Here is a 12004-nt window from a genome sequence, read left to right on the forward strand (position 1 = left end):
TGTAAAGATGACTATGAACGCAATGTAGTTGCCGAATACAACATGCAACATATACGGAGGATGAAATAGCAGCAATCACTACAAAAACATGATTAACATCTTCTACAGATGGAAGACTTGTTTCTTTTTCTTCTTCTTTTTTTCCCCTTCTATTTTTTGTTTTGCAGCAACGCACAACGTCTCATTTATTTCCTGTAACATTTAACTCTGATGTATGCATCTGCTCTAATTATTGATATAATGAACTCAATTGCCTTTTGAATGTCGAAATGCTTAAATTTTATGCGGGACAAAAGATGCTATGAAGTATTTGCGGACATTCTGTACCAGGACATTTCGTCCGGTGGGACTATATTTGCTGTGAGGGTGGGACACAATTTTCAGCAGATAATGTCCGACCGGACTAAATATGCTGGTACAAAGTGTCCGCGGAGACACTTTGTACAGGGGGACACTCTGTACTGTCACACCGGCCTGTGACGTATTTCATAAGCCACGCCCATGTGGCCGCGTCGAAGTGGGAAAAATATTTTCGCGCGCGGCGGGGGTGCAGCCCCTGATTCGCCATTACTAATGTAAAAGAGAGTTTTGACATAATTGGACCGCCATGCTTTTTATACATCTACATGAGACATGTCGTTGTTTACATGAGCATCCCGCGGTATACTGCGCAATTTTAACGGAACGTACGGTACATGATGGCATGCGATGTAATAACCGATGCTTGCTTATATGATATTGACATTAACACGTTGAGCGCGCGCGAAAATTTTTGGTTATTTTTTCAGGCAAGTCGGACAGTTTTGAGGCTTTTCATCCTGGAACGCCATTTTCATGCTCACTGATATGATGTGATATCTGCTGTTTGCGTTACAAATTCAAACAGGCGCGTAGCAAGGAATTTGTCAAGGGAGGGCGAAGCCTGTAGGCAAATTATCTAAGCGTAGCGCCACCATAGGTTGGCGCGAAGCGAACAAGAAAATTTTGGCCGAAAATGCCTCCCAGATCGCTGGAAATGGCACTACCCAGGACCATTTGTTAGCGCGGAGTGTACAAGCAAATTTTGGCCAAAAATGTCTCCCAGATCGCTGGAAATGACACTTCCCAGGCCTTGTAAGTTGCATCTAAGCACTTTCTATTTTGAAATTACTTAGTGATATCATTTAAAAAAATGCTGAATGGGGGGGGGCGGGCGGTCGCCCCATCCCAAAAATCGTCATGTTCCCCGACGACGCTGTCGAGTTCGAGATCAGCCACAGTTGGTTTCATAGCACAATTCTACACACGCGTTATGATAGACCATATATAGTATATATATAGATCATTAGTGAGAGAGGAAAATGGAAACGTCAAAAAATGGAGTTGTCGGTGTAAGGGGTAGGGTGAGTCACACATTTACGAAATCATTGATCCGTCACTGGCTACCCTTCAGCGCTGTAATGATGTCACTGTTCCTCTTTCTCTTCCCGATGTCTTCGCGTTTTTCTTTTACTCCCTCCTTTTCTCCCTTTTCTCTCTTTCTTCATTTTCTTTTCCCTTCCTTCCTCTCCTCCCCCTCTATTTCCCCCTTTTTTCCTTTGTTCTTCTTTTTTTTTCTCTCCTCTTTTTCTTACCCGGGGGGCGCGCGCCCCAACGCCCCCCCCCCCTGGATACCAGAGTTGGGGACTCGAGTCAGGGACTCGGACTCGAGTCCGACTCGAGTCGCAAATTTTAGGACTTGAGACTCGACTCGAGACTCGGCTGTCAGAGACTTGGGACTTGACTTGAGACTTGCCCAAAAAGTTAGCAAAGACTTGGGACTTGATTTGAGACTTGCCTTCAAAAGACTCGGTTTTTCTACTAGAGACTTGTTTGTATTTCACAATTTTCTAATCATTAAATAACTACATAAGTTGATATCGATAATAAATAATTATGGTTTCGTGTACGCAGGGCCGTCTTAAGTGATCACCGGGCCCTGGTCCCGGCAATGGAGCGGGGCCCATCAATCCGTGAGTTCGAAAAAAGTTGCGTGAAAAATTGACATCCTTGACAATCGCTCAAGTATAGACATGCCTGCATTTACCAGCCCTCCCTATGTCGCGCATAAAACTTTAGCTGAATAACATACGTGATATATTTTAAAAAATGAAATACATTATAGAAGAGAAATCTTCCAGTTGCCCTCCATCCCTTCCCTAACAATACTGGACTTACCATTTGTAACACCCTTGTGTTGAGTCTTTCAACTGAGAGGGAGGTGTAGGCGGTTTTACACTATCTAACGCAACGTAGTCGCCAAGAACATGAAGTATTTTTAAGGGAGGGCCCGAGGAACATGAACTTATAGCATGCTCCTCATGGTGAAACATAATTGCACCTATTAGGTGAATTGAGTGTACTGTTAATAGTAGGAGAGACTAGCGTAGGTTCTTATGACCAACTAGACCGGTTTCTGCTTTCAAACTTCATAGGAGGAGCTTCATCAGTAGTAGCCTTTGAATATTTTATATTCGGCCTGGGCGTCTCATTCTCAAAAGGCATCTATTTTCTGTGCACAAGTTTTTATGGACTCATGGTGCAGCTATAAGAGCATCTAAAAGAGCTTCGTGAGAACCTTGAGAGTCAGCTGATTCTTCGTTAGTACGAAACCTTGAGTTAACAAGTAAATCTTTGAGATTTTGGGCCCTATTGTAGGCTAGAATCGGTTCTTTTGGAAACAGTTTGGATAATTGTTGCGTGTTGCGAGATTAAGTGCCAATGTTTCTAAAGTGTTTTTTTCAAATGCGTGGTTTTGATATGGGGTGTAAAGGTGAGCTTGAACACAAGTGGAGGTTACTTTTGTTTAGGTTTGGTAGTGAGGTATTGCCCACGGTTTTCAAATTTTATGCCTTTCGTGGCTGAGGCAATTTCCTCTTTCTTATAGTTACGGAGTAACAGTTTCTTTGTGTAAGCCTTCGGGGCATTTTATATTCCAGGGTTGCCAACTCAGATTTGAATATTTAATGTCAAACTCTCAAGTGTTTCACCAACTCTCGTCACAAGTTGTCAAGTATCGAATTCAATCAGGCATAATGGCCTATTCAATAAGTTTTCCTCCCAGATTAAGACACGGGGTTACTGTGATTGCGGGGCCCCTGACATCGCGGGGCCCTGGGCCAGGGCCCAGTGGGCCCATGCGTTAAGACGGCCCTGCGTGTACGCTCGAATTACGAGCGCCCAACGACGACTACAGGCGTTACCATAACTACCATTGGCTTGGTTGAATATTCCATCCAGGGCTGCTGTTTGGCTGAAAGTTGGCCTTTTTCAATAAAACAGTGGCTAGCAAATTTTGAGGTAATTTGTTCCGTGGCGTGTGCCCCGGTTTTGCTATTCGGCTGTTTAATTTATACCACATAATTCCTGGAACACTGTTACATTATTCGTAGCCTGCATCATTGTATTCAAACTTCAAAGACTTGAGACTTGACTTGGGACTTGCAGCTAGGGACTTGAGACTTGACTCGAGACTCGACCTCCAAAGACTTGAGACTTGACTTGAGACTCGCTCAAAATTTTCAAGGTGACTTGAGACTTGACTTGAGACTTGCTGGTAAAGACTTGAGACTTGACTTGAGACTTGCAGCTAGGGACTTGTTGACAACTCTGCTGGATACGCACCTGGTTTATGACGAAATTTCTACACAAAATGTTAAAACCTTGACCATTTAATCGAGAATTTGACTGAGTTTTGCGAGGTTTTACGGTCGAAATGTCTATTATTATTTAATTACAACTAATAACACTTGTTATTATTATTGTAAGTGTGTCCGCCCGTTCCCCACACAGAGACAATCGGATGCGCGTTCGTGATCTGATATATATTCGGAAACGGGTAACTTCCAATTCTCGCAGGGATATCCATAATCCCAGCATTGTCCACAGTGCGTATGGCGTCCTATAGATACCGTGACTGAAACGACTTGAGCAAGTTGACGTAATGAGAATTTCGAAATACTGTACCGATAAAATATTTGTTTACAAACAGGCTTATTGTACTGTACCAGCTGAGCGTGAGACCTCCATCTACACGAGGATTTGTGAGAAAATCTGGAAACTGAGTGATGTTATAATTGGTAGTACCAATTATATGCGAGAAAAGTAATAGTCTTACCCCAATAATGTGCATAAAGGTTTTGATATTATTGTCAATGCCAACTCAAGTCTTTAATTAAGTTTAAGCTATTGCCGAGAACGGGCGTAGCCTACCAACACAGGCCTAACATTTAGGCATCACACTAGTTATTAAGCCAAGCATACGTAATAATATAGTCAGTGAGTTTCAGTATCAGAGTGTAGACCTACAGTAGGATAATATTAATGTTGTACGGTTGTATACCTCTGTTGGCGGACGTACAGGTACAGATGAACCCAACAATGTGGCAAATTAGTATCAAAATAATTACTAGAAAAGTGATAGGCCTAACTGTAAACCCTTTTGATGGCCTAGCCCAACGCGATGTCAAAAGCATTCCTCTATAGGCTCTAGTCTGGTCTTACTTGACTGTGTAAACTAACATTTACCAGTACACTGGCAGTCATAAGCTGTGGTTCATTAGTTTGTATGATAGGATTTGTTTTTTACATTCCTAGGAATGTAAAAATTTGGTACAATTGTAGAATACCTTGCCTTTCATAAGGTATTTTTTTTTGGATGAAGTAGTCAAATTATTTAGCTTCTCCACTGTGATTCTGACTTCAGTTAAAATATATTCTACCCCTAATTATTAATGGTTTCTGTACTGCGACTCTGACTCCCGGTTTGACCCTGTTAGGAAGTATTAAGTGCCCCACTGCGACTCCCACCCCAACCCCAAAAACTAAGCTTTTCGAAATGTGGGGGCTATTCTTTAATTACTCTGACAATAAAGTCACCCTGTTTCTATAAAACATATTTTCCACAGAAACATCAGCCATGGCATGAGTAGCAAATGAGATTTCCAAGAGATTTCCAAGATGTTTGGATTTAAAAAAAAGAAGAAGACAGGAGGAGAGTCCAATCTTTCTTCTACCTCAAATTCTCCAGCCTCATCAGTGGTATCATTAGAGAAGAAACCAAGTAAGGTATCATCTCTTAAATTACCCTTTGGACGGAAATCAAATAAAAATAAGTCAGAAACTGGCAGCATATCAAGCTCGGACACTCAAGTATCGCATGGAGTTACCAAACAAGATCTTCAGAACGGCACTACTAATAAACCATCCAATCTGCCTCCCGGTTATATCGTCCTAGGAAAGCTTGCTTCTGACTTAGAGGCATTGCAGGTGCGTAAAGATTCTAAGGAGAAAGCAGAAGAGCCTGTCGGGGTAGCAGATAAAGATGTAGTGAAGAGCTACAAATTAAAAGCTACTGAGGATTGGGGTGAGGAGGAAGTATTAGCTTGGTTGAAAGACAATGACTTGGCATACTTTGTGGAACTCTTTGATGGTAAGTCAACAACTATGTTTTGACTGTTGTTTTGTACACCAAAAAAATCCTTTTCGATAGGGATGGTGGGGGGGGGAGGGAGGGGTTATAGGCCTCTGTTTATTATTGAACACTGGTGGAATAGTTTCATGTGTTCAATTAGCCCACATCCATTTCATATAGTGCACTCCTTTTGCTATGGGCATGATAATGATGAATATAATGATAATATACTGTAATTACTCTCCAATTAGATCCATACAGTATTAAGCTTACAATTTTTTGTTACTCATGATACTATAACCAGTGTAATTTTCAAATAATTAATCATGACCTTATATTTTAACTGATCTTTTGTGCACATAGTGACTTATATAGTATCTGTAAAATGTTCACAAAATTGGACTCAATTCAGATGAGGGGAAGATTCTTTGTTGTGTATAATCATAAATTTTCAGTGGCTGATTTGTATTGAACGTAGAATGTTTTTTAATCGATGGTTAAGTTGAGAATATTCCATAATGTAGAGAACTTTAAACTGTATCATATTGCTTACTATTTGTGTCTTCTTAATGTACTGTAGCTCTGTTTCTCGTGAAAAGTGCGAAACTGTGTAAAGTATAGCTAATTTAGTGACTGAGAGAGTGCACAGTACAGCAGGACTTACAACCACAGATTTACTCACTATATATCTGTTTTAAAGTATATTATTGTCTTGCATTGTGGACATAAATTTACAGAAACTGTCTGTATCAGTGAGATATATTTTTATGTAATATTCTGGTGTGAAATTTCTGAGCCTGGATACATGGCATGGGTATTTGAATTACCAGCCAGATTGCAAATTTTACAGTTACTTCATGTGTTGAAAACATGACACTCAACTATTCTTTTGAATTTGTCTCTTTTTCACCAGGTTGTGATATTGATGGAGATTATTTACTGCAAGTAACTGAGGAAGACTTGGGTAATTTATATGCAATCATATGTACTTGTTATTCAAATTGACTTAATTAGTCCGCCCTGTCAAAGACAAATTTGCACTGTACTGTAGGGAATAATTTTAACAAGTACCGCATCAGAAAATGCTATATATATCATACAGTCCAGTTGCTATGTACACAAGTGCAATAGGATGCGTAGTAGTCTTCTACTTAAGAAATTAAGCATTTCTTGAAGTAAATTTTTTGAAGAAAAAATTTTGAACACTAAAGTTATACCCTGCTGTGCAGTAAGCTGGACAATACAAAATTTGAATGACAACATTTTCAGTAGTCTGAGCGTTAATAAGAGGCCAACGAGGGTACTCGAGTATTTTTCAATTGGTATCCAATATTTTGACATAGTGTCCCTGTTGCACATTGAAGAAACCTATATACTGTATACTGTAGTGTAGTTTGAGCTTTATATTTCAAATTTGAAGGTTGACAACTGAAACATGAAGTGATATATATTACATTTATTACTTCTGCAAGGTCTTTAACCCTTTGCACATTTGACCTTCAAGTTTCCCTCACTAATTCCCATGGTTTTGATGTTTCCATCAATTTTGTAATATTACTGAATTTCAATTTATTTAAATCTCATGAACTTAAAACTTACCATCGCTTTAAAGACGTTAAAAACCAAATAATGAAACAAGAAAATGTTAAGTAAATCTTGTATGCTTTCAAGATGGTTGTCACTGTTAGTGTTACTCTTTAAAATTGGAATTTTTAACTTCAATGGACAATTTACAGTCGTTTCAAGAATCACATTACAAACCTAAAACAGGCGTTCTATTCATCTAATTCTCTCATGTTTCGTTATCGTGTTTGGACATACTTGTGGGAAATTCTTTGACGCAGTAAATTATAAGGAAATAGACAAAATCAGTCCTCAAACCGTTGCACAACTATTTTTGGCAAGATTTTCTGTGCATTCTTTCTTTTTTGCAGTTGACCTAGAAGTCGATGATACCGAACTCAGGAAGAGATTACTTTTGGCTGTCAATGATCTCATCAATATGCAAGAGGTAAATGAGTCTGTCTCTTTGTACATGGACCGGTGCGCTGACAATTTATGATAAACATGTTGGGTCAACCTACCTTGCATGAGAAAATGTTGTCTTTAGTAAGGATGTATAGTAGGCTAGGAGCCTAAGTTTGGCAACAATAATTCAGTGGCGTATGTTTTGGCTTGGGCATGGGCTTTATATAAATGTATATATTTTATGTAAGGTTTTGGCATTTTGTTTGGCAAATATCAAAAATTTCTGTTTTCTTTTGACTCGTTTGGGAACCCCGCCAATTTTTTGTTTTGTGACCCCCACTTTGGCTACAAGGATCATAAGTTTCATAACTCACAGTCTTTTTTTCAATTCTATGTTCAAATGAAAGTATTTATCTATATTGTCTTATATTCACCCTTATAACGCCTTTGGTATTTCCTACCTCAGGAGGACGATGTCGATCTTTCCCTGCCGGGGTTAGAAGATGGGGAATCTGGATCCGAGTGGGAGAGTGTCGACGAATTCGATGGCTATGACAAGAAGGCAAAGAATGGCCACAAGATTGACCAACCTAGATCGGGGAAAGCACGCGGTGAGTTTCATGCAGAGAATCAGTCAGAATTTGATCAAGTGCCTTTCGTCTCAATCCCTGGTATTTTATCTGTTTACATTTATGGTGAAAGATATTTTGGTTTGAATTGACATATTTATGTTTCATTATTCAGACATCGTAAGACCACCGACTGGTTTCTCCGAGGGCCACCAGTCCAGACTAGGGAAACCCGTAGATGATTGGACCAAAGAAGACGTAATTCTCTGGCTAGAATCGATCAAACTCGGAAAATACTCGGACCATTTCCTCGGTAAGTTTCCACTCCATCTAGAGGAAGCAGTGAGAGGTTTCCATATTAGTTTGATTGTGTGTGCTGTTTTGTCCAATTAGGAATAAATTACGACATAAATTACGAAAAAGAAAATTAGAGTACCAGTGACACTAAAATTTACAGGCATTAACATTGTTGTAATGTAAGTATGAAAGGGTGACAATGAAAGACTAAATGGGGAAATAAGAAACAAATCTGATGAGAGCAAGATTTTCTTGATAGTGGGATGTAAGGCTGCGGCCTCTTGATTTCAAGACTTCCTGTTTATCTACCAACAGAGCTTTCCAGCCCCTCTTCTTGGTGAAGATGCCCATATAGCCATTTTTTGCTCATTTCAAATATAAGTATTTAATTGATGTACATAGCAGTAATTAAAAAAAAAAAATACAAGCATCTTGGTTCATTTGCACAAAATTCACATAGTGTGTTTAAAGAACATGATAGTGGTGAGCCTACTGTTAGAAATGTTGTAATCAAGAAGCAAATTGAATCATCCAAATCTTACAACAAAGTTGGTTACAAATCAATAGATCACAAATTCTTTTGATTTTATCTTAGCAAAGTTTTTATTGTTTCTTATATCTCAACATCTTATAAATTTCAGAATTATTTTGGTCACACTACCGAGGAGATCCCATGAATCTATCGCTTTCAAATCTACTCTAACTTTGAGCTAAAACTGTAAATCGAGGAGCCACCTGATGTTAGTTGTTAACTGATATTCAAATTCGACTTATCTGAAAATGCACATGTGGCTGCTTAGTGTTATCAAATAACTGCCTTCCTGCTCAATATTCACATTAAGAGGGACATCAATTTGATTTTGAACCAAAGTGATTTTGCAACAATAGTTTAATCTGATGGTTTTGGTTTGTCCTAGCACAAGATAGCTGTAAAATAAATCAAGTTACAAATTTATATTCATCAAAGTTTAAGTAAGTCAATTATAAATTTATATTCATCAAAGTTAGGAATTTAGGGACAGAGCTTGAGCAATTTCCTTCGTTGTTTGCGTTCTTTTGCAAACCTGCATTGCTGACCTTTTAAGAACTTTTACATTTCCCTTTTCGTTTCTTCAGATCATCAAATCACCGGCTCAAAGCTCAAGAATGTTGACATGTCTTTACTCGGTGAGGAGAAAACAAATTGTTTATCAAGTAGAAAACTATATGAAAAGATAGAGGAATTGACCTCTGACTGACCTTGGTTAGCCTCTTCAGAGGCGTACCGAAAAAAAAAAAAACAATGACACACTAAGGACATAATTCTAAAAAAAGTTGGTATTAACGTCATGAACAAATAGGGGGCCAAGGGAGGGGGGAACCTGTAGGCAAACTATCAGAGCTGTATATATGGCTTTGCAAACTATCTAAGAGTAGCGCAACCATGAGTTGGCAAGAAGCGTACAAGAAAATTTTGGTCGAAAATGCCTCCCAGATCGCTGGAAATGACACTATGCATTTTCTATTTGAAATTACTAGCGATATCATGAAAACATACAAAAAAATATGCTCAAGAGGGGGACGGTCGCCCCCTTTGCCCCCCTCCCTCCCCTCCTTGGCTACGCGCCTGCTGTGCAATTTCCGATATAAATGTAGAATGTTTTCGCACATCTGTTGATTGTGACGGAAATTCCGACCTTTAAATTAAAAGAGACAGATGGACAGAGAACTAAATTGGACCAATGAAATTTAACTCTCAAAAGGAAATTTGCTTGTTCTCTTTTATTTTGTTGCTCATCTCTCTATCTCTCTCTTTTTCTCGTTCTCTTTTTCTCAGTCTTTTACAAGTTTTGTTCTGTCTTATAGGCCTACTTATTTTTCACTTAACCTTTCTCTCTGAAGAACAGTTTACAACTCGTTGTGTTCTGTCTAATACTCATTTCTCACTCAACCTTTCTCTTTGAAGAACAGTTTACAACTGACCACTGTCTCTAAAAACACACTATTCTGTAACTCAGTACAAAACATGCTAATTTTACATAACAAAAACAGAATGGTTGGGCAAACAATAGATGGCATTTTGAAAGCATTTGCCTATAACATTACATAGCAGGTGCAAAATTGTTAGACTGCGTTACTCTCTACAACACAATGAGTAGAGAAAAATTAGACAGAACAAAGACTGTACGAAGAAAGAGAGACTCCCTGTCATCTTACCCATCCAGGTTTCTTGAGATAACAAGACTAAAATCCTGACTAAAGTTACCCTGCTAGCATGAGAGGCTTATCACTCAAAGTGGCTGAACTAACTAGGTTACCCTTACAGATATCCCATCCTTGACAAGGCACTCATGTATGGATTACCTGCGAATTGTTCGACAGGGTCTGTTAATTCATTCAAATACTATTCCCATGGATATCTTTGATGGTATAAATATATATCCCCAAACTTGAATTTTTTTTTACTTTTTTTTTTTACCCAACTCTCAGATCAGATGAAGATGTATAGCTCAGAGGACAGGGAGAGGTTTTTATCCAGCCTCTATGACGCCACTAATCCGAATAACAATCCCTTGCTACTAAGTGAGTACAATCCTCTGCACATTACTAAGTGTGTACAATCCTCTGTTCTCAATGAGAACAATCCTCTTTTAATAAGAGAGTACAATCCTCTGTTAATAAGACAGTACAATCCTCTGTTACTAAGTGAGTACAGTTCTCTGTTACTAAATGAGTAAAATCCTCTGTTACTACGTGAGTACAATCCTCTGTTACTAAGAGAGGACAATCCTCTGTTACTAAGTGAGTGCAATCCTCTGTTACTAAGTGAGTACAATCCTCTGCTACTAAGTGAGTACAATCCTCTGTTACTAAGTGAGTACAATCCTCTGTTACTAAGTGAGTACAATCCTCTGTTACTAAGTGAGTACAATCCTCTGTTACTAAGTGAGTACAATCCTCTGTTACTAAGTGAGTACAATCCTCTGTTACTAAGTGAGTACTAAGTGAGTACAATCCTCTGTTAGTAAGTGAGTACAATCCTCTGTTACTAAGTGAGTACAATCCCCTGTTACTAAGTGAGTACAATCCTCTGTTACTAAGTGAGTACAATCCTCTGTTACTAAGTGAGTACAAGATACACACATTAACTCAACTCCATTCTTTTAAAGATCATCAGTATAACTTCTAATGTTTAAGCTTTGCGATGTGTTGCTCACAATTTTCAAATTCTGCACTTTCCTAGACATTCTCATGCTCCAAATTTATTCCCAGACATTGATGAGTATTAGAATAAAATAAATAAATTTAAATCCAAATAATGAAATAAATGTAGAATTATAAAATAATCTCCAAGGAACTATGGTAAAATGCTTTTTTAAGACGGAAAGAAAATGCTTTGTTGATATTTTGAGCATCACTGACCATTGTTTTATGCTCCAGGATATTTTTGAGCAGTCAACGGTAAAACTAAGCTATTCAGGACCAGTTGCCAAATTTTTTGTTAACATTGGCAGCAGGTTTGTGATTTTTTGTTGATGGAATTTGGGGACCACTTGGCATATATGTCTGATCTACCCTTTACACACCTTGTGATGTACAGGACTAAGATGCTGTACAACAGAGCAGTGAATGTGGTCAAGTGGTTAAGGCAATGGACTGGTGATCTAAGGATTACAGGTTTGAGTCCTAGCCAGATCATTAAGTTGTGTCCTTGGGCAAGGCACTTTATCTCCATTGTCTCTCTTCAGCCAGGTGTATA

The 12004-nt window shown here is 38.6% G+C and overlaps 1 protein-coding gene across 3 annotated transcripts in view; it reads left to right on the forward strand.

Annotated features, from left to right (window-relative positions):
- The window catches only part of LOC139981598 (uncharacterized), a 125114-nt gene that overhangs the window by 81328 nt on the left and 31782 nt on the right, over positions 1–12004 (forward strand). The window contains exons 1-8 of one of the 3 annotated variants that reach the window (XM_071994104.1): positions 3963–4122; positions 4926–5449; positions 6345–6395; positions 7366–7442; positions 7866–8010; positions 8144–8281; positions 9382–9432; positions 10735–10827. The exons of the other annotated variants lie outside the window; for them this stretch is intronic. Of the exons in view, the coding sequence (XP_071850205.1) occupies positions 4978–5449; positions 6345–6395; positions 7366–7442; positions 7866–8010; positions 8144–8281; positions 9382–9432; positions 10735–10827 (1027 nt within the window). The 5' untranslated portion in view covers positions 3963–4122; positions 4926–4977. Of the gene's footprint in view, positions 1–3962; positions 4123–4925; positions 5450–6344; positions 6396–7365; positions 7443–7865; positions 8011–8143; positions 8282–9381; positions 9433–10734; positions 10828–12004 lie in introns of those variants that run through there. 3 annotated transcript variants of the gene reach the window in all.

Source organism: Apostichopus japonicus, chromosome 15 (genome assembly GCF_037975245.1).
Source record: "Apostichopus japonicus isolate 1M-3 chromosome 15, ASM3797524v1, whole genome shotgun sequence".
Lineage (NCBI taxonomy): Eukaryota > Metazoa > Echinodermata > Holothuroidea > Aspidochirotida > Stichopodidae > Apostichopus > Apostichopus japonicus.